Genomic DNA, 24089 nt, shown 5'->3' on the forward strand with positions numbered 1-24089 from the left:
GTGTCGGGGTAAGAAGAGAAGTGCATACAGCGATGCAGCCATCACCACTGTACCAGCCTCTGGATGCAGTGGTATGATCGGGGGTTGCTTCAGTTGGTCAGTTCTAGACTCAGTAATGTTATGTGGCAATAAAATGAAGTCAGCTGTTGGCCTAAATGTACTGCGCCAGGTTATACCATCAGTAGATTTTTTTCTTGAAATCCGGATGGAGGAATAATTTTAATTTTTGGCAAGCAAATTAAATCTCAAAGTGTGCCACTTTTTTGGCAATGCTTTTTAATTATATATTTAATGCTGCTTCAGGGGATGTTACAAGCCTGGGCTATTTTTTACAGCCAAACCCTTACTGATACTTTTCCATAACTTTGCCCTGGACTAGTTTTTATTATCTCATTGGTCTTTGTGATGGCATTTGTTTGGGTGGGTTCGGTAACATACTCTGGGATCTTTCAACAACAGGTGTATTTACACAGAAATCACATATATTATTATATATAATCACAGTAAATGCAATAATATTTAAAGTATATGAATAGAATACAGATGTTAAAAAGCCTGTAGAAGAATGTAGGCAATTAGTAAACAGTAACAGGCTTGTGCTTTTTAGTAAACCTCAGTAAAAAAAACAAAAAAAAACAAAACAGCAATATCAGAAAGACACTCCATCACACATGATGGTCTGCACTTCACCCGTTGTTACCGTTGACGACGGCACAATAATCGTCCAATTTCCAAATTGTTCTGTGCACAGACCGCGGGTCAGAGTCTCTCCAGCAGAGACACTGCTTTAAGAGCACCCGCACTTGAATCTAATCTTCCTGAGTGAAAAGGGAAAGAGTGCTGAAGTCCATCGGTTCACCTTACCTACGTCCTCAGCACGGTGGCTCGATAGGAAGGCACGCAGATCTCTCCCACTCATTTCTCACTGAAACACATGAAGGGGAATTTATGAATTTCACACATGGGTATATGCATGTGACAGCCGTTGAAACGTTGAAAGTGTTATCACAGGCAGTCAAAGGTTGAAGAAGGGAGGTCAGAGTACCATCCCAAATCCTTTCCATTTCTGCAGCTGCAGTAATCAGCTTATTGTGAGGGATTAAAAGTAACACGGAGAAAGTTAACTTAAGAAGCAGTAATCTAGCAATTACACACAAGCATCAGCATTTAAATAAAAACCAGCCTTCTAGAAATATACCACATGACAGGTTGTTGTAACTTTAAACACCATATGATTTGTTGTTTCTTGATTGATACATATAGTGACACAGAACACAGACAGAAAAGACTATTTTCGTGAAATAAAGCATCTGCTTTTAGATTGCTGCTCATAACTTTATTACATTTATGTCCTATGAACATGATAATAGCAAACAGAAGGATCTCATTTTCCCCCTGAAGCATTCTGCTGAGATACACATTCTCCCAACTCTCAGATGGCAAATGCAGACATTATGTGCTTTCCAAATATTTAAATTAATTTCGCTTTCTGTAAAAGCCTTGAATAGAGAGCCAGCAGGGTTCGAATGAATTTGTTTGCAGTATTTGATTATGGCTGAGAGGAACATATAAACCAATGTGATCTTTTAATCTTCATATTGCGCTGAGTTAATGATTTCATTCAGATTCACAAGTATGTGTTTGTGTTTTGCATGTTGTTAAGACCTAATAAGATTATTTCACAGTGAGTGATGACATGCATAAGAGCATACAGCAGGGAATAATTGCCAGTTTTGGTATTATTATTATTATTATTATTATTATTATTACAGTACTATTATTATTATGCAGGGCAAATAATGGACTACCCATTAAAAAGTTAAATAAACACTTCATTATGCATTATTATTTGGCAACCAAAACTGCACACAAAAGCACTACAGACTACAAATGTTGTAATCTGTGCAATAATGTAAATAGATGTTTGAGTAAATATGCAGGCTGTTCATTTTACAGTTGCAAAATTTGCATTTGTAACATATATAAAATTGGACATTTGTGCACAGTACAATTTTAGGAAAATCTAATTCAAGCTTTATTAGCACACAGCAGCACCAATAAAATAAACAGACTACATACTTAATAATTAATCGAATTGTTGCTGAGCAAGAAGGCAGTTTGAAATTGTATATTTAAGTATGATAGTTTTAAAATGCACAAATCTCTTTTAATCTTTAATACACAGGATCTGCATTACTTATTAATGAGAAAAGTTATTATTTGGAGAAGAAATACCGCTTTTATTTTTATCAGCTTTGTAAACTATACATATCAAAAGTTTAGACTAATTAATACAACACTTAAAAGTGCATTACATAAGATCATGTTTTTTTCCCACCAAAAAATTAGGTCTTTTAGGATTAGATTTGTTAATTTTTTCACTAGTATATGGTGGGGGGAGGGGGGCAGCAAGTGAACACTGACTTCCCAAAGTAGATGAGCTACAGTATAAGCAGGAAAATGGGCAAGCGTAAGGACCCGAGAAAGCTTAATAATAGTCACATTGTGATGTCTAAAAAGCTAGGTTAGATTATCTTCGGAATGGCTGCTGGGGTGTTACTGATAAGCGGTGGTTGGTACAGAATAAAAAGTAATCCAAGGAAGTACAACCGGTAAAGTGGTGACAGAGGCATGGGCATCCAAGACTCTTTAAACTGCATGGGAAGCAAATGCTAGCCTGTTTGGGCCAAACCCACACAACACAATTAGCTGAAAAAAGATGTCCCTGGCTATAATAAAAAGGTGTTAGAACACACAGTGCAGATTGCTTTGTATGAGGCTGTGTAGCGGCAGACTGGTCAGAGTGCCCATGCTGAATCCTTTACACCACTGAAAGCTCCTACAATGGGCATGTGAGTGTCACAACTAGACCATGGAGCAATAGAAGAAGGTAGTCCATGTTATCTTTCAAATCACATGGAAGGTGGGTGTGTGTGCCTCACTTCACTGGGTAATATATGGATCAAGAAAGCACTATGGTAAGAATGTAACCCAGAAAGTCAGCGTTATGCTCTGGGCAATGTCCTGCTGTTAAATCCTGGCTCCTGGCATTCATATGGATGTTACTTTGATTGACATCTAACACCTACCAAATTTTGTTGCAGGCCAAGTATTCCCTGATGGCAGTAGCCTCTTTCAGCAGGATAATGCACCCTGCCTGCACTGAAAAAGTATTTAGGGATGGTTTAAGGAACATGACAATAAGCTCATTGTGTTGACTTGGCCACTAATTTCCTCAAATCTCATTCTGATTGAGCATCTGTGAGATTTGTTGGACTAACAAGTCTGATCCCAACATTAAATGTCCAACCTTGCAACTGCTAGCAGCCTGGTGCCACATCCGTTCCTTGATGGCTCATAGATGTTTTGGGTGACACAATAGTGACCTTCCCTATATTAGACAGGTAATTTTATTGTTATGTCTGGTTGGTGTAGGGTTAAAATGACAATGAATGCTACTTGACTTGAATATTCGAGCATAGGGCTCAAAACAGACTATTTGGTATCACTCAGACTTTTACACTGTAACAGGAAAACTGCTACCTCAATACTCTGAAACAGCCTAGAATAGAAGCATAAGCGAATAATTTAAGATGTGATATTAGTTGGAGACACAGCATCACATGGCGCAACCACTGATTGCTCAGAGGGTTAAGGCACTGAGTTACACACCAGAAGGTTGGTGGTTCGATCCCCAGCTCCATCAGGTTGCCATTGTTGGGCCCTTAAGCAATGCTCTCAACCCTATGCTGGTTGTATATGTGACAAATAAAATTTGCCACTAAAACAGTAATGCATTGTGTTCTGACACCTTTCTGTTGGAACGAGCATTAATCTTTTCATCAATTTGAGCTACAGTAGCTCTTTTATTGGATCAGACTACATGGGCCAGCCTTCACTGCCCATGTTGCATCAGTGAGCTTTGGCCACACATGTCCCTGTTGCCAGTTCACCGATTTTCCGCCCTTGGATCACTCCTTTGGTAGGATCTGACCACGTCAGACCATAACATCTCACAAGAGCTCCAGTTTTGGGGGTTGGCTCTGACACAGTTGTCTAGACACAATTTGGCCCTGTGGATTTTTTAAGCCTGTTTCCAACAATGTTCATGAAACTCCGCCCACAGGCTCGACGGTGGCCCTTAGAGAGTCCATTAAATCACTATAGGAGGCGCAACCGAACACAAACAACCCTTCTAACACCGAGTTTCCTAACACGTTCTTTCAAAGGACTTTTTCTAAGGTCATGGTTTTCTGATGTGTTACTTATCTTTTAGGTTACAAGTAATAAATTAAAAAACGACTATTGCACCTTTAAACATTTCACCAAATAAGTTAATACCAAATGTTAAAATATGTTTTTTTCATAATATCCGCATATACCTGTTACAGGTTTGCTTTCCACGCTTCATCCGCGAAGAAGGCGTTCGGTGTACAAGACGTAACCAAGGAGACCGCTGCTCGTCTACGATTGGCTCAATTCACACAGACGCGCACACATTCTGCCCAATCAGATTGCAGCTCTTCTTCCTACAGGCCAATCGTAACCCGACCTGGGAAAGACGAAGGGCTGTGACGTCATAGGGACACGCGCGGCTCCAGAGTGGAAGCGGGGCAGGCTCGAAGAGAGAGGGAGAGAAGCAGGAGGAGAAGGAATTTCCCCACTAGTGCGGTGTGGTATGGAGCGGAGTTCGTACTCTCTGTGCAGACACAGCGCCCAGGCGGGACTTTGAAACGCGTCTAACAAGCCCCCGGCGACGGATTTCCCTGCTTTATTATGTTTGTTTTCCCAAAGGGGGCTGCCAGGACTCGGAGCGTCAAATAGATTAAAACTGTCCTCCGAAAGGTATGGAGTTTGTATTTGATCTGTTTAAAAAAAAAAAACATGGAAAATGTGCGTACGTTACACACACACGGCTCGTAGAAAAGTCTAACACGGGTACGTGCTTTAACGTGGAGTCAATATGGTTGTTTGCAGTGTACTTGAACTCTGTTTTTTTGCGTGTTTTTTGTATGGTTTCGTTCATTAATCCATTTCTTCTGTATATATTCTGTTAGGATGACCGTTAGATAGTTCTGGAAAAATGAGCGCGCGCGTGTGACAGTTTGCAAATTTTAATATTTGAATGGTTTGCGTTTGGCTCGCGCAGCAGGACGCGCTCGTGCTGAATGAATAGCCAGGTGCGTCGCGCGCACAGGAATCCGAGGAACGCGAGATTGCTTTAAAAAAAGGGGAGGAGCGAGAGGGCGGAGCTTAACCTGCTTCATATGTACAGTACAGTACTGTGTTGCCTAATCTTTTTTTTTTTTTTTTTAACTGGTCATTTCCGTGTACATACCTGAACTAAACTTGGTTTCATTGTTAATCATTAACCCTATGGGGTAAATTGGGAGAAGAGGGGATTATACAGAAACATGATTGAGTTGGTAAACATTGACTTAGTTTATAATCCACTAAAATGCACCAGAATGCTGAGAGAGGAAGAAAGAAAGGATACTCACATTGCAAAAATGGCCTTGAGGTGCAGTTGAGGACCGGTGCTGCCACTCAGATCCAGAGTTCAAGCCTGTTCTCACATTACTGCCTTTGTGGAGTTTCACATATTGTCTTCGAGCTCTTTGGTTGCCTCCGGTATCCCCAAACATGCCTTGAGGTAGATTGGCTGAGCTTTATAGCCCCTAGGGGTAAACAAGCATTCCTGTAGGTGGATTGGCTGTGCTTGAAAGTCCCTAGAGCTGAAAGAGCGTTTTCTCTGGAACATGGCGTTGCCTGTGTTGTCTTGATAGACCTCTGCTACCCTGATCAGGATGAAAAGTGCATGAATATGATCTGCTTATTGACATACTCAATACTGATCAATCAACTTATGAAATACAATGGTGCTTTCATTGTCGTTATTGAGGAAAGGCTCAGAAAGCATGATGTGAAACAGGGTTATTCTACCCTGATAAAAGGCAAGCTTTCAAAATCCATCATTACAGCTCACAAGATTCTGAGTTTTAAACGGGGTAATTGGTTAGCCCTCTTTAGTCACGAGGTTCAAGGTAGCGAAAAATGGCAGTCCAGTCAGATTAGGGGGCATGCTCTGTCAATCACAACGACACTAGCTAATCAGGTGTCACATATCTTTGCGAAAATGTATGCAAAAGAGGGTGGCTAGCTCTTTCCCCTGAGTGCATTACAGTGCCCCGTGAGGCAGCATGCAGAAACATTCCCAGGTAGATAGCTGTCTTATGATGTTAAAATTGGGGGGAAAATTATGCATCATTGCGGACGTCTGTTCAACCCGAAACACCAATTCATTTGTTGATAACTAGTAAGGAAATAGCAGAACTCGCTGTGAAGCTGTTGAGATCGGTGTTTACACTAATTTTGTTTTGGGAATTTTTTCTTCCATAGTAGGTTTGCTATTGTTGCTATGCTGTGCATTTTACATAGTGACCTGCTGTGGTATAAGAGCAATAAAACACTTTAAAGTACATTGCTATCAGAAAACAGTCAACATAAGTTTGAGAACAGGCCTTATAAAAAAAACCCGTCATTAGCTTCAGTTTCTCAACAATATTTTTTCAATCTGATTTAAATTGTTTTGATTAGAGATTCCTGCTTAACTATTTAAATAGATGCTGGTCCAATAATAGGTGTGTTTACATGCTCAAAGCGTTTAATCAAAAGAGCACAAAGTGGTTCTGCCTGCTGTGAAGATTTTAGTCTTTGGGGAAATATACTGCTTAAACGAATTAAGGGAACACTTAAGGGGAACACGCCATCATATGGTTGTATGTGGTTCAAGTCAAACCGGGACCAAGTGTTACCTTATTTAGTTTGAGCAGTATATAATAGAAAAAGGAGTTTTTTTCAATTTAAAAAATATATAATTCATCCAATAGGCAAAAGTGACCAGTTGGACCCAGGTCATGTCATGGGAATAACATTTGCATTTCCATGTTCTTTCTAATTAAACAGCAGACACATACATACATGCAAGAAGACCTTTACAGCCCATCAAGAGCACTAAACTTCATATTCTCACATTTACCGATGAGGAATGATAGCACTACAGTCATTTATGAAATAATCTATGCTAATGGAGAGTTAGGGCCCCAGTGGAAAACGTACAAGCTCTAATTCTACTTATAATGCGAATCACAATTATATTATGAAGCTGGGCAGAATACTGGGACGGGCAAACATGCAGAGAAAAGTTTTATTTATAGAGTAACAATCAGATCAAGTGTTGTCATGGCTAATAGTTTCCTATTGAGCAGATTGAAGGTTTACACCAGCTCTCTTATTCCAATCTGGCCGATTGGGCCAAACTGAGTCAGACATTTTTGATTGAGGTTTTTACGTGGTGCATTTCTATTCTAATTGACCTATTATTTTGATTATTAGTGGAATATTACGGTCCATATAAAAAAAGCTGTTCAATTTATTCCTTTTAAAAGACAGGATTTTGCCGATTGTTGCAAAATATAATTTTTTTATCCTATTGTTCAACATTATTCTTTTTATGCATTTATGTTGTGGAACATCTGTGAAACAAAGCTATTTTATATTTTTGCTCCACTGCCTAAAAACAATCGCACACCCCAATATTTCATTGACCGCCTTTAGCTTTGATTCAGTTTTTCACAACTTGAATCCTGGAATATGCCTGTGCCGTCAGGAAAGAAAAAAAACTACATACATGTGATAATCTGATCATTCATTATATTCAGGTCATCAGCTGACATTATTTTATTGCCACATAACATTGCTGAGCCTAGACTTAAGCCACTAAAGCAACCCCAGATCATATCACTGCCTCTAGAAACTTGTACAGATATGCACTTCACTTTTTCCCTGTTTCGCCCATCACTCTAATATAGTGTCAATCTGAACTCATCAGACCACCATGATTCTTTTTAATTGCTCAAGTTCAATCCGCTCAATACGCTTCCTACCAAATTTAAGTGTTTGCTTTTTTCCATGATTAGTTTCGTTAACAAGTGGTCATCATATGCACAGACAGTAGTTTAGCCCCAAACCTTTAAGTATTTCTCACATTGTGCATGTGTAAGTTCTTTTGCTATCACTATTAAACATTGCTTTGATTTCTAGTATCAGTTTTTTTCATGCATCTTTACTAAGTATTTAAGTGACCTCTATTTACTATTTGCGTCTGACTACATTTTTTCCACAAAGTAATAAGGGTCAGGAGAGTCCTTTCAGGTTTTAATAATGTGTTGGACAGTTCTTAACCCAATTCAAGTAATTTCAAATCTCCTTAATTGTTTTTGGTACTTGGTGTAGCTCAATAATTTGACTCCTGACTTTTTTTCACCAGTGTATTAAGTCATTTCTTTACATCCCCTCAAACTCTCTTTTAAAGTTAGAAAAGAAATATATCCTGTATATCTTGTTATCGAGAACCTGAAAAGCACAATTGTCTTGTGGAGAAAGCCTTATTCCTACTGAAAAAATCCCTCCATAAATGGTGTTTCTCCACAGACATCAGCAAATCACAAAAATATGCTTTTGTTTCTTAAATAACATTGTTTAATTTTCAATAAATTTTAATTAATTACTTTTTATTGTTTAATTATGTAGAGCATCCATCTTACAGATTCAGTGCCATTATGTAAGTACTCAGCGTCTGACCTGCCGACGATCATGTCACAGTGACCGTTTCAGAGTTTAAACAAATGAAAATGTCACAGGAATCAGAACTGCTGTTTAACGAAGCCGGCTTGGAGAACAGCCGGTCTTGACATTCCCTCTTGAATGCTGTTAGACGTAATGGCTGATCTGCTGTGCAGCAAAGTGCTGACAAACAGAAAAAACAAAAACCACTTTACAAACATCTGACTTGTTCATGAGAGCTGCAGAGAGTATGGAGGATTATTTTTGCTTTTCTGTTGGTTCTAGCAGTGTTCTCCCAAATCCGATCCTTTATTCTACACTGTTTTTCTCTCTAACACACCCTCTCGATAATGAGCCACTGAGGTGAGGTAATGCAGGAGAAACTCCACCGCATTAGGGTTGTGTGTACTATAAACTGGCTTAAATGGCTTTTAATAATATGTCATGCAGGTAGTAGTTATCTTCTTCAGGGCAGTGGTTAAGCGAGTACTTGTTTCCACCTAATCTCTGTCTGCCACATATGATGGTGTAATGTGGAAATTGCCCTGGTAGAAATTTAGCAAGGATGAGTTAGGAAAATAGAGACTGATGTTGGTGTTTATTTGCAGAATTAAAGAATCTACAAACTGAACTGCACGTGTAGGTGTGAGTGCATTTGTCCGCGTGTGCTTGAGTGTCCGTTGAGGAAAAAGAGTTAGATCACCTTCCACTATAATTGCAAATCAGGATTTGTTTTTATGTACAAGGGTGAGTTAAAACAATCTGGTTATAATAAAACTTATTTTGGCCACTCTCTCTTAACATCACTTTCTGTTTAAGGCTACTGTCCTCCCAGTCACTGCTGTTCAGGTGGGAATGTGTTATATCAGGTCATTTGTAACTGCAGTGCGAACAAAAATGGATGCTTCACTTGTGACTTGCACAAAGGAAGAGCAGTGAAAATTTTTAACTGATACTCTAAGGAAGGTAAAAGTTTCTTAAAGAGAATTATTACTGGTGACGAGACATGGATTCATCACTATGAGCCTGAGAGTAAACTGCTGAGTATGAAATGGAAACATCCTCAATCGCTGACTGAGAAAAAGTTGAAAAAGTCAACCATCAGCTGGAAAATTGATGCTTACAGTTTTCTGGGTTTCTTAAGGGAAAGTATTGGAACATTATCAGGAAAAAGATTTAACAATCAACAGTGCTGGTTACAGTAAGCTGCTAAAGTAAAGAGCTGAAGCCTTAATTTTGGATTAAATGCAGGGTATTGATATACAAGGGCATTGTGATGTTGCATGACAATGCACATCCGCACACTTCTGCCCACCCTGTTGACACTCTGCAAAAAAAATAGTTTTGAGGTGGTAGAACATCCTCCCTATAGTCTGTCTGGTCCCCTGAAAGCAGTCCTACGAGGACTGATGAAGTGCATTCATGGATCACAGCTCAGCCTAAAAAATTTAATGAGGGAACATGAAAGCTTGTTGACAGATGGACAAAGTGGATTGAAAAGCAAAGAAATTACGTAGAGAAAAGATGTATTTGTCTTTTCTAAAAAAAAAAAATTGCAATAAATTCTACAGCCATAATGCAAATAATGCGAAGATTCACCCTTGTAGTTAAACATGTTAATCAATAATAATAATAATTATTATTAATAAATCAATAAATAATTAACAACTATGACAAGATTTTATCTTTTCCTTTTCTTCCAGTTTAGGTTATTTTAAACAAATCTTTAGCACAATCCCAATAAGTAAGTTACATTAGACAAATTGATGAAGCCCAACTTAGTTAAGGAAACAAAATAAAAACAATTAGACTTTAGATTTACCTTTTTTTTGTGTTCTTTCCTGGCTGTGTGAGATTTGTAAACTTGAAATAGCAACTAACCAGAAATCCAGTTAGTATTAGCACTTGTAATTAGCACTTGTAACAGCTTTGCATTGTTTCATGGATGCAGATTGATGGTGACATTTTTTCAGTGCCGTGTGTCAGCATGGTGAGGGAGACTCGTTTGAATGTGACTCTGAATAACATTTCATAAGCTCAGACCATTAAAAAATTCATCTTGGATATTTCTTGTAATAATTTTCAATATACTGGAACATCTAATAAAAATTACTTGGGTCATAAAAAACACAAACCCAATATCTTAAAAAAACAACAACAGATATTCCTTGTCTTATTTGTTTTATTATAGTTTAACTTTTTTTATTTAATTACAAAAAAAACTTATGATGTTCTAGTTAAAGTTTTAAATGATGCTTTCTACATAGATTACATCTTAAAATAGACATTTCTGAGAAGAAAGAAGCTGATATTATTCATAATTTTTTTTACAGTGAAATTACCCAGATTTTCTTTTTTTTCTTTTTTTGGAGTTTTATTGTGAGGCGAAGTTGAACCCTACTTGCAAATAAAGTGACTCTTGGTTTGGGAATCTAAATTACTTGTAATGGAGAATTTATTATATATATTTTTTAATTCTCTGGAACTCCTACTTTTAGTTGTTTTGTTTGATTACAGTAGAAAACATACTGCCAAAGTGTTATCCCCTCCCAACCCCAACTGTAATGTGGCCTAGCGTTTCACATTAATGCTGTTGATGTTCTTCCACCATTGAGCCTTCGGTAACTGGCCAGACGCCACATATCAGTATACAACAAGATCCGCTTATCTTGGCAACTGTCCAATCCTTGACAACCTCAATGAAGCCATCGAACATAGCATGCGTTTCTTTTGTGCGACACGTGCTGAAACGTGATCTCACTACTGTTTGTTTATTTTTAGGTCTGTAGGTCTTAAAGACGTCAATGCCGTACATCATGACATGCCTCGACATAAGAACAACAGTATGCAGTCATTTATAAGCCCCTGTTAAAGAACACGATGAGTCTAATTTAACACTGAAAATGTGTTAACCGATTAGGTTTATGTTGCATGTAGTGGTAATCTCGACTACCCAGCTGTATGTTAGCTTAGCTGTCCTTCCCAGCCATGTTTGCTAATAACTGTCTCCGTGATTTCTTTCATAAACATCAGATTGAGTCAGCCTGCTTACAGTCTTACAAACACTTTCACTTCCGCCATCTTGGTCTTCACAAATAGCTGTCGCGAAACTGATTGCAGTTGTTTAAAAAAAAATAAAAAAAAAACACCCTTCAACTGTTGTATGTTTACTTATGACTAATGTGTGTGTGTGTGTGTGTGAAAGAGAGAGAGACTAGTTCTCCTTGTGGTACACATCATGCCCTCTACTTTGATCATTGGAATTTGCTGAGCAACAGTGGGCAGCCCAAAAAAAGACAGAAAAGTCTTTATAGGCTTTTAGTTTTACAATATTTCTGCCTGTTTTCTGTAACAAAAAGCATTTTTGTGAGCATAACATTCAAGCCATACCAAAGGCTCAAATAAAAGATTTTTTGACAGGAACTTGATATCTTACAATAAATTCCTAATCGTAGCTGTACTTCTCAGCTCCACAGCGCTTTTGCATTTTATACACCAATTAACTGCGCTGTGTCTCATATCTGTCATGCTATTGTTAGCTGGATTTTTTTTTTCTCTCCCCAAAATGAAGATCGAACAGCGTGCATATGTGTGTGCGTGGATATAAAAGCGCAAATCCTGTTTTTGAAGACGGGATTTGAGCGTAAAAGAAACGCGGTGCGTGCTCGCGCTCGTCCCTTTTGTTGTACCGGATCGCTGTGATTGTTCATCCGTGCACTGAGGCCAGCTTAGATCTAACTGGAACTGACAAGAGCTAAATAGTCCAGCAGTTTTTCTCAACATCCACTTTTTCCTCTTTATGACGCCATGTAAAACATTACGATGAAAAACAGCAAAAAGAAATCCTATATATTTACTACTTGTTCTTTGAGTGTTACTGGTTTGGATCAAATTTGATTAAACTGGCGGTCACTATTGGTTGTGTAGAATTACAGTGGTTCTTGTTTGAGGCCATACTTATTTATTCGTATTGGCTAGTTTAGCGGATTTACCAGGAATGTGTCGTTTTTTTAACAATTAGTAGTCCATTTTTAGTAAATAGCAAAGTGCTTTCTTCTGTTACGACCATTATGCTTAAGAGGGTTAGGAATTTTCACAGCCATCCTGGTGGCTTGATTTATCAATTTGGACAGTGTAGTTAGTCACGTCCGTTTAAAAATATGGTATCTGCAGCTTTAAAAATGAACATAAGTTAAATAAAATTGTTAGTGAATTAATTGCTGTTGAGAATTTAACAGATTAAAAATGTGTTAATAGATAAGGTTTATGTTGCATGTAGTGGTAACCCCAACTACCCAGCTGTACATCAGCTTAGTTGTCCTTGCCAACCAGGCTGCATACATGCTTGCTAATAACTGTCTTTATGATTCCTTTTATGAACACCAGATTGAGTCTGCATGCTTACGATCTTACAAACGCTTCCACTTCTGCCATCTCGATTGTCACAAATAGCCCTGTGACGAAAACGGTTACTGTTTTTTACTAAAAAACCTTCAGTAAGCCCATCATCTAAACCCACCTGCCGTTTCTCAGGGCTAGTCACAGTATAGTGATGGTTGTCAAATAGGAAATTAATATGAGAAGGTCAATCCTGATACTGTACACATATACTGTATTCTGATGTATACTGATGCTAGAACTGTTTAAATTAAACTGAGTGGGAGCTGTGCATCTTATCATTAATTATTAATGATTAATCCACTATCGATTGTTAAGGTGTTGAAAAAAACATGTGGAATTTGCAACACTCATCACTAGGAATTTACTAGATAAGTCTGTTTAACAAGACGCACATGCAGATGTTAATTATAGAAGTATAATTCAGTTTAATAACGAGCTTAGTTTGAGGGCAGTAGTAAAGGCTTATTTTGAGGGCAGTTTTCAGATTTGCTGCACTGCTGAACTTGTTAACTGTTAATAATAATAATAATAATAATAATAATAATAATAATGATAATAGTAAAAACACTCTGAATCCTAATACTACTGACTAGCTGCTCGATATGATTTGTATCCAGTGTTTGTAAAGGAATATTTCACCCACAATCTCACAAAGCCTCTGCCGTATTATACATCGTTTCTGATTTTTTCTTATGGCCTCATACTTCTCATACTTTAGAATGAGTTCCTTTTTATTTTTTTTTCCTTGAGGGTAAGGAGCAGTATGCATACATTCCCTTTGTGAATGTTTCTTGGAAACCTTATTCAATAAAAATATATTTTGAGAGCGGCAAGTCTTGATACAAAGAATATTCCACCTGTTTAAGTTGAGCTTATAAGTGTTTAAAAGTAATAGATTTTTTAAAGAGCATGTAAACTAAGTCTGTCTCTAAATGAAATATTTTGCATGGGGTGAAAATGTACTCAGTAATCAGCAAATAAAAATGTCACCGTGGTTCAGCTATTGTTGATTATCCATTCAGGAAACTTTTTGCCTTTCTCCAAGCCTGTCAGTTATAGCTTCTTTCCACTGCAAGACTAAACGCTTACCGCAGCCACATCACACCAGTTTTATGCCACTGTGGGCTTGCAGGAATCATTTCTTTTTCCGTTTGCTCAGGAAGAACTAGGAAACACAGTATATGGTAGAATGTATTTGGACGCCTAACCGTGACATTCAGATGCGTGCCTTCCTTAAAGAAGGTTGCCATCAAGCACACCAACGTATAGGATTTCTTTTTTTGCTGGAATGTTTAGAGATGGGGAGTGGCAATCGATTCAGCTACGTATCATGAAAATATAAATTCTGCAGCTTTAAAAATAAATTATGCTGCATTTTGTAATATCTAAACACAAAAGCACTTAACTTAGTAACCTGTTGTCTGACTTCATAACAAAACCTATTTCTTCATAACAAAACTCCATGACGCTTCTCAGCTCTCTTTGTCTGTGCCACCAAACAGATGAATGTCATCATTTGCAAACCACAAACAAAGAAAGTAGAAAATAAGAAACTATTAGGGATGTTAATATTAATCATTAATGAACTAATGGGTGTTAAGAATTTAACTGATTAAAAACATAATTACCAATAAGATTTGTGTTGCATGTAGTGGTAAGCTTGTCTACCCAGCTGTAATCTAATGTTAGTTTAGCTATCCTTACATGCTTGCTAATAACTGTCCCCATGATTCTGTTCGTGAACACCAGATTGAGTCAGCCTGCTTACAGTCTTACGAGCACTTCCATGTTCGTTTTGACTTTCCCAAAGAGCTCTGTCACAAAACTGATCTCCGTTATGTATCGTGATTGTTTTAGGGGAAATTATTGATGTATGTTTGTGTGTAAAGCTGTAAAAAGTTGCTGTTATTCTTTGAACCGACAGATGGTGTGCTGTAAATAATTCACACAGCACAACTCAGTGCTAACGGCTATGCTACTATGCCACCTACTGTATATTGCCAAAAGTATTCATTCACCAATCCAATTTATTGAATTCAGGTGTTCCAATCACTTCCATGGTTTCAGGAGTATAGAATTAAGCACCTAGGCATGCAGACCGATTCTACAAACATTTGTGAAAAAATTAGTCGCTCTCAGGAGCTCAGTGAATTCCAGCTTGGTACTGTGATGGGATGCAATCTGTGCAATAAGTCCAGTCGTGAAATTTCCTTGCTACTAAATATTATACAGTCAACTGTTAGTTGTATTATTACTAAATGGAAACGATTTGGAATGAGAGCAACTGAACCACAAAGTGGTAGGCCTATGTAAAAATTATAGAGCAGGGTCAGTGGATGCTGTGACACATAGTGTACAGAGTTTGGCAACTTTCTGCAGAGTGCGTATCTACAGACCTCAAAACTTCATAACACCTTCATATTAGCTTAAGAACAGTGCGTAGACAGCTTCATGGAATGGGTAAACTAAACCATAGCCGAGAAGCTGCATCCAAGCCTTATATCACCAAGTACAATGCAAAGCATCGGATGCAGTGGTGTGAAGCACGCCACCACTGGACTCTAAAGTAGTCGAGGCGTGTTCTCTGGAGTGACGAATTACGCTTCTCTGTCTAGCAGTCCGATGGACAAGTCTGGATTTGGCGGTTGCCAGGAGACCGCTACTCATCTGACTGCATTGTGCTACAAGTTTGGTGGAGCAGAGATTATGATGTGGTGGTGTGTTTCAGGAGTTAGGCTCGGCCCCTTACTTCCCGTGAAAGAAACTCTTAATGCCTCAGCATACCAAGACATTTTGAACAATTTCATGCTCCCAATTTTGGGGTTGGCCCCTACATGTTCCAACGTGACTGACCAGTGCACTAAATCGAGGCCCATTAAGACATGGATGAGCAAGTTTTGTTTGAAAGAACTTGACTGGCCTGCTTGACTGGCGGAGACTGCGAGCCAGGCCTTCTCATCCAACATCAGGGTCTGACCTCACAAATTCCCCAAAACACACTCCTAAACTTTGTGGAAACCCTTTCCAGAAGAGGTGAAGCTGTTAAAGCTTCAAAGGGCGGGGCAACATCAAATCAAACCCTGTTGATTAAGAATCGGATGTTACTCAAGTTCATATGCATGTGAAGGCAAGCGAGCGAAAACCTTTGGCAATATAGTGTGTGTATATATATATATATATATATATATATATGTGTGTGTGTGTGTATACATGTATGTATGTCTTTACACTACTGCTCAAAAGTTTGGGATTGGTGGTAAATTCCTTTGTTTTCCAAAGAAAAATAAATTTTCATCTGATTTACAAACAATTTTATCTATTTTACAAACAATGAAAGTTACCCGGAATTCCGACTGTAATGAAGCAGCCAGGACAGTCTCCGGATCTGAACCCTTGGCTAATAGCAGGTGTCCATTTTGCAAGTTTACAGCACCGCATCCTATTTATTTAAAAGAAGAGCCAGCCAGATCCACACAGCGCATGATGTTTACTGCACAGCAGACCGTGGGTAAGCGCAAAGCATTAACGCTTCAACACAGCTCTACTTGATGCAAAAGAGTCTGTTTTCATGACATGGTGTTTATCATGACTGTTGAAAGGTAGTATTCCTTATTTCTTTTCAGGCATCATACCATGGAGTGGAAAGTATAATATATTTAAATATTGAAATAAGTTTTTGGTTTCTACCTAATTAGCTCTTTTGAAATTGTATGTACGCTAGCTGATCATGTGGACTTCTGGTGCACTTCCAAGTAAACCAGGCGTAAACAGGTCTGTTTATGCTTGCAGTGATGAAGGCATAGAGACAACATTTAACAAAAAAATACACAATGGAAATGGCCAAAACATGGTATTGGTGCTACTCCTTTTTAGCACCAATACCATGTTTTGGCCGTTTCCATTCTGTATTTTTTTGAAAAAGTGAATTTTCAGCTAGAATCATGTATCATATAAGTATGCATTTTTCATAAAACTTAATGCCTCTTTTCTTCTGATTTATGCTGTGGTTTACAAAACTATGCATACACATTTATATCTTTATCAGATAAAAAAAAAAAACACATTTGCAAAATTTTTTTGGATTTGCCCTTTTATGTAGTGTTTGCAACTTCTTTTAAATTAAAATCTTTCAATGATCTGAATTGTCCTTTAGATGAAAAGACATTTAACCTAAAATAAAGTGTATTATTCTAAAATACAAAATTGTTTAAATGTTGCAGCATGAATTTGACATGGTTATGGACACTACTGGTTTTAACTTTTTTTCTTTTTCAAAAAACAGTTTAAGTAATAATTGTTAAAGGTCATATGCTTCTAGAAGCTTATACCAATTTAGTATCAATACTTCCAGAAACATGAATCATTTTCAAATCATTTTAAATTATAATTGTTTGCGGCGAGACCATATAACACTGACATTGGCCATTTTTGGGGCACATATTAAATAATCTCTTTAAGCTGAAGTAACCAGCTTGAAATTTTTAGGGAAGCAAGATTGGTTACTTCCATGCTGCATAAACTTCAGAAGTAGCTTTTTTGGTGCACACATTTTTCGTATTGTATGTACAACATAAGATAAATAAAATAAGCACCAATAGTGTGTTTTAGATAAAAGTGTTTGATTTAATCCAAGTGTTTGTTTACATGGATATAGACTGCCACGAAAAGGTACAGTAGTCTGCTGACACACACAGACAAGCCTTGCTGTACATCTGGCACAAATCAACCATCATTGCTTACAGCATCTTTAATTAAATTAACAGACACTAAAGTCAATTAAAAAAGAAATGTAATTTTAAGCCTCTGGAAATGTAACTCTTGTCCTGTGGATCAAGGGTTTCAAATCTACTTGTGTTTTTGTGCATTGCTGTTTATTTAAAATAAAAACTGTCTAATCTCATGATTGTACAATAGCTTCAATAGCTTAATTTTATTTAAATTAAAATTTTATTTGTCACATACACAGTCATACACAGTACGATATGCAGTGAAATGCTTAGAATAAGCAGAGACTTCATTTGTGGCCTATCTGCATTTCTTTCATGAGCTGACGGGAAATTATATATATATCATTATACGTCCAAAAGAGTTTTGTTCATTACTGAGACATTTTCCAGTATGGGTAAAGCACAGGACACCAGTACAGACTTAACTGCTAGTGAGACCAGCAGCGGATGTTTAACAAAAAAAAGGACTTTATTATAGTGTGTGAGTAACTTCAAACCACCACAACTGGCCTCGACCTCACTACCAACAGAGCCTGAGGTGGTATTCATGGCAACTCAGTAAATATTTCAGTCGGCTTGGTTTGCCAGCATGTGGGCAAGTTCTCTGCTTACTGAGGGAAAGGCCGTATGGGACAGCTTCATCTTGCTAGTCTCGTCCCAACAGTAAGGACAGTTCTAATTCAGTTGAAGAGCGTCTGCTTTGACATGGCACAATGAAGTTGTTTTTCATGCATGATGCCATATACCAGAAAGTATCCGATTTTCAACTGAGAAGTTTGACTTGTTATACCTGTTTGACAAATTGTACAGTTTTAGTTTATATATTCAGCCTCACACTTATATGCTCTTTTTCTTCTGTATGATATACTTTTGTGAAATTTAGTAGCTGTCTAATTTTCTTAACGACTGCCAAATTTAGGTAGATTGATCCCGACTAATTCTCTCAAACCCTTCTCTGTACAATTTCTACAAAGCATGACTGATGATATTGCTTTGCCTCTCAGAGGAAATGCATGAATTTCTGTGGTGTCTCCTTATACTTCAAGTGGCTTATAACCACATGATTCAAAATATAGTGATCTTTCAACCCCTTTCTGGCGGTCATGTCAAATTACACTGAAAATCACTGCACTTTGACAAGTATTTGTGCCGTTTGTTTCAAGTTGCAGCCGCCGCTTCTTCGAACGGTTAAATTGCGTCTCGCTGTAGCACTTATTCATCTTTAATGAAACGTAGTCTGTGTTTTTGGAGAAATCATCCATGTCTTTGGCATCTCATTCCAGTCTAAAAAAGGGAGATCTTAAAAGAGCAAAGAAAGTCCTTGAATATCCGTTACTTGCTTTTTCCTAATGCAAAAAAAGGGTTATTCAAGGACTTTCTTTGGCCTTTTGTGGTAAATTTTGCTGAATTTAAACAGTGCTCTATAATGCAAGTCTGAGCTCTGTTTTGACTTCTAGCTTGTCTAGTAAAAGTGTGATGGAAAGCATAGTTCAGCCTACTTCTGGCTTGCAGTCAGTGTTTATATGAGCTCTGGTTATGTTTGGAGAGTATTCATGGAGGCATAGACTTTCCTTGCTGCTATCATCATACTCAATACTGAAATATGCAGTATAATTTTAATACATGTGAAGTCCGCTAAATCATTTTGTTTTGGAGTCCCAGTTTAAACATTCCTAGCATATCTGATGTAACCTCCCTGATTTCTTCCTGTTCTGTTCTGTTTCTTTGTGCTTTGAAGGTAATAGCCAAAAGTTCCCATACTTGCACAACAAAATGATAGTTGAATTGCAACATCGTACTGGCCTGCCTGGTGTAGGTCAGATTGCTCTTTTCTGCACTGCCATCATCTCTTGTGGTTTATTTTCATTCTGTTTGAACCCCCCCCTGCCCCCCCCCCCCCCTTAAGATGTGGGTGCCATGGCATGTCCATCATCCTGTGCTCCCTCTGCCCTTGTCATTCTCTCTTTAGCAAGTGAGACGGGAGGCGTCAAAGCAGCAGCGTGCTTTGACTAGAAAATCAAGTCCATCTCAGACTAGCAAGTTGAGCAGAGTACCAGCAGCATGTGCAGAAGAGATTCATCATGTGGGCTCGTATACAAGATCACACACCGCTCCCTTGACGAAAAAGTCTTATGAGGCCTCTGGTCATGCAGTGGAGCTCAGCTGAGGTTTCAGTGATCTGCTTGACTAAATATTTTTCCATCCCAATTAAGGACCTCCATATGGTTGCTTTGCTGTGTTTTCTCCCACAGCTTCCTCTAAAAAACACACTCTACGAACATCACCATCCTTATATAAAACGCTTGATCTTGTTTACAGCAGTTTTAGTTAGAAAGTGCTGGTGCGCAGTTGCTTAGGTTCATGTAGTAGTCATTGGGAAAAGGGTTGTTGAAGGCGAATAATGGAAGTTTTGTGGCAGGTAGCCAGTCCCCACCCACTGCTCGATTTGCAGGAAGGAGAGCATAAATAGTGGGTGTAGAACTGTCTCAAGTAATAAAAAAAGAAATTGAAATTTATATAATTTATGTAATACTATAATACTATATTGCCAGTCTTCACAAATGCTTGATTCCAGTTATTAAGTTTAGTGGCAATTACTTTTGCACATAGGGGCTGGCAGATTTGGACAGCTTTTCCCCCTTATTAAATTAAATCATGCTTTAAAAACAGTATTTTGTATTCAGTCAAGTAATCTTTGTGTAAAATAAAAAATTTTGATGATCTGAATCATTTACATGTAACAGTTAAACAAAAGGAAAATCACAGCACTGCATGACTGACTGTACAGATGGATGATAAATAGGCAGCCTATATACATTATAAGCCCAAAGTATGTGGGCGTCTGAATTTCACACCCATGTTCAATTTTCATACTTTTTCCATAAAGTCGGGAGTCACACAAGTGTACAGGATGACATTGTATACAGGAGCGTTCCGGAGTGCCTTCACTGGAATCGAGAAGTCCAAACCTGTTCCCACAAGACAATGCTCCACAGAGCAAGCTTCGTGAAGACATGTTATGACATGGTTGGGGTGGAATGGTTGGACTAACCTGTACAGAGCCCTGACCTCAATCTCCCTGAATAGCGTTTGGATGAACTGGGAATGAAACTGACTATGCCACAGCCCATTTCATCTGACATCAGTGTCACGCTAATTCACCTGGGGAATGGACAAATCTACACCTGTATATTTTAAATTTGAGAGATCTATTTGAAAGGCTTCCCGGAAGAGTGGAGGTTATTGTAAAAACAAAGGGGGAAAAAATCTGGAATGAGTTCAACAAACACATGTGTGAATTTGAGGTGTTCACAAAGTGTTGGCCATATTGTGTGCTAGGATGGATGGATGAATGGAAAGACTACCTACAGTGATGGAGAAATAGATAGATAAATGGATGGATAAAATCAATGTTTTGCATTGTATATTAAGGCTGATTGGTGTATATGCGGATTGTTGGATAGCCTAATATTCAATGACTGGCAGATGAATGGACAGATAGATCTATGATAATGGTTAAATGAATAACCTACATGTGATGACAATTGTTTGTCTATTGGATGGACAACTTTTATATGATAATGGGTAGATGGATAAATGATGTACTTACTGTATGATGGTATACCATGGATTTGTGGTTAGGAAGCATGTCAGTGAATTTGGGATAAGAAGTGGTACATAAGTTCTAACCCATAATTAATTTTTATATTTATCACATTGTATAGATTTAGAGGTTGAAATTTTAATGAATTATGCACACTGTGACCATCTGTTACCAGCTGCATTAATGTTAATGTTTTGTTTACTCCTCAGTTAGGTATTGATTAACGGATATTACATCTCGTATAGTGTGCATCAGGCTGGCTTTCACCACCTCACTGGTGTGTGTGTCTGTGTGTGTATGTGTATATATATATATGTGTGTGTGTGTGTTCTCAGTATTCGAACAGAAGCTCTGATTGAGTCACTCTAGTCTCACACAGACTCCATGGAGCTGGTCTAAACACAGCTGTGGGCCTCATGGATGCAATATAATGCATAGGTGACCTTTTGTTTTCTGACCCCAGCTTTAAGCATTGTGTTAATGGAGCCCCGGATGGGCAAAATGGTTTGGATAGCTGCCAGTTTCATCAAACGCTAATTTCCTTCCTTTTTTTTCGCTGAACCTCTTGCACCTCGGTCCACCGCAGAATAGAATTTCACAGTCTGTTTACGTTTCGTTTATTTTCATGAGTCCGTCCAAGGTATGCTTAAACAAAAGGATAATGTGTTGATCTAGCTCTAGTTGTACAGGTATCGAATGCTTACACTGCACCGTTTTACATGATTTAATCAACGCTTCCTTGTTCTTTACTGGAACTGTACAAGCCTGACATTGACTGACTATTTTTGGACAGGTGACCTTACTTACAGCTCTCACTTTAGAAATTGCTTTTAATAAATTCACAAAAAAAAAAAATCATAACTGTTTTCTAACTATTTATATACTTTATATATTTGGAATAAGACTAATGTAGGTTAATCATCTCTAGCTTTTAGATTAACCGACTAGATCTTCACCTGTTAAAGGAGATGCATTATCGTCAGAAATACTTCAAAGCACGATCATTTTGTTTAAAATGCTGATATAAATGGGTGGGAAGAAATATGTGTTTTAAAAAACTAAGCTACTCTTGTTTCCTAAAATTCCGGCAATGCAAATATCTCTAATATATTTGCATAGTACATAGGAAACTGTATTATTTAAAGCAGCAGTTCCCAAACTTTCTGCAGCCAGGGGACCCCTCAACTGAATAATCATTTTCACAGCCCCTTTTTGAATATAATCCAACTATTAAAATAATTCGCTCATCCTTTAAATCTTGGTTATTTACTGGCCAAAAAAACTTTTCTTCTTGAACTTTTCATCACCTAATTTAAACATTATTTATGAAACTATTAGGTTTTATAGTTAAGTTTAACAGGCTACTAAGTACTATATACAGTACTATAAAAAAGTCTTAGACACTTTGTGTTTTTAGTACAAACTTTTATATATAAATTTTTTTCCTTTTTTTATGACTTAATTATTGAGTACAAAACGATTTAAATTTTCAAGCGTCATAATTCCACCACAAAATTAAAAGTTACCGAAAAATATTTACATGCCAGAAAAGAAAACAAATTAGCAGATTTCTTTGTTTTTGTTTAGTAATTTATTTTCTAAATTCTACAATAATAGTGGGGATTTTAAAACTATAAAAAAAAAAAAAAACATGGAATTAGTTAATTATGCAGTCCTTTGTTATTTGTATAGTCAGTTTCACTATAAAAAATATAGTTGTAAAAAATATAAATTTGTACAACTTTTTTGCGGTTACACAGGAGCATGTGCATGATCAGCATCAGGTCATGACACAGTTTTTTTTTAATCCAGTTTTTCAGTACATTTTTAATTCACTAGAGTCCAGTAGCTTTAGTGTTATGCGATATTTTGTGCTTCCTTGACTTGTTGTTGTTTTATGTAAAAGTTTATTGTAGTATCTGTGTTCAACTTAATAATAATTAAATTGTCTAGTTATACCCCTTTCTAAAAAAGTTTTAAAACATGCTTTTAAATCAAAAGAGTGGCAGCATTTATGTTCTCTGTCATCTAATGTAAGAATGTAAGCATTTGACTCCCATCATGGTCTTGATTGAACAGAAAAATGACTAGAAAAGGTATGATTTTGGGAAAAGTATTTCATGAAGTCTTAAGGAATTCAAAGTTCTTGTCTAAACCAGTTTCTGATGAAGGAAAAGCTACAAGCCTGTGTGTATGCGTTGGATGCAGGCTTTCGTTAATTGCTTTAACACCTGCTGTAATACAAGTGTACAGTTTGGGATTGTTAATGTAACAGTAACTAGTAAAAGGTGCAATGAGTGTTTAATGCTTGAAAATTAAATTGACTGTGTGCAAGTGCTCATGTGCTAAGTAAACACTACCTGGAGAAAATGAGCATTTGATTGCTACCGCTGCTTTGTCTAAATATGCCCTAGCTGCTTATCTGAAAAATCTTTTATTTTTCCCCCCCCTGTAATTATCTTTCAGATAATCTAAGCTTATCAGAATGGAGGTGGTCATGGATCTGAAGCTAACCTCAGCTTGATGCACTCAAACCACAAAGTACACCGTTTAATAGTTGCTTGTATTGCAAATCACCCAGCTCGAGGGAACTCGCTCTGTTGCCCACTTTCACATTTTCTTCTGTATGTTTCTTTATGTATGAGGGTAAGTCAAAAATTATCTGCCAGTCACATCAGTTAGTGCTGTGCAGGTGTGAACGTGTCATATCAGTTTATTTGTAATTGCGGTCA

The 24089-nt window shown here is 37.5% G+C and overlaps 2 protein-coding genes across 3 annotated transcripts in view; one reads left to right on the forward strand and one right to left on the reverse strand.

Moving 5' to 3' along the window:
• The window catches only part of LOC128524546 (coiled-coil domain-containing protein 148-like), an 86603-nt gene extending 82168 nt beyond the window's left edge, over positions 1 to 4435 (reverse strand). The window contains exons 1-2 of the mRNA XM_053497156.1: positions 4383 to 4435; positions 865 to 925 (exon numbers count right to left, since the gene is read on the reverse strand). Coding sequence (XP_053353131.1) covers positions 865 to 919 — 55 coding nt within the window. The 5' untranslated portion in view covers positions 920 to 925; positions 4383 to 4435. The remainder of the gene's footprint in view (positions 1 to 864; positions 926 to 4382) is intronic.
• A 189-nt stretch (positions 4436 to 4624) lies between these two features.
• LOC128524047 (plakophilin-4-like) overlaps positions 4625 to 24089 on the forward strand; it is a 137231-nt gene continuing 117766 nt past the window's right edge. Inside the window, exon 1 of one of the 2 annotated variants that reach the window (XM_053496332.1) lies at positions 4625 to 4845. Coding sequence is in view for 1 of the 2 variants with exons in the window: in XM_053496331.1 (XP_053352306.1) it covers positions 23994 to 24003 (10 nt within the window). In the remaining variant the exon portion in view is untranslated. Of the gene's footprint in view, positions 4846 to 23978; positions 24004 to 24089 lie in introns of those variants that run through there. The other variant, XM_053496331.1, reaches the window with a different exon arrangement.

Source organism: Clarias gariepinus, chromosome 5 (genome assembly GCF_024256425.1).
Source record: "Clarias gariepinus isolate MV-2021 ecotype Netherlands chromosome 5, CGAR_prim_01v2, whole genome shotgun sequence".
NCBI classification, from domain to species: Eukaryota; Metazoa; Chordata; class Actinopteri; order Siluriformes; family Clariidae; genus Clarias; species Clarias gariepinus.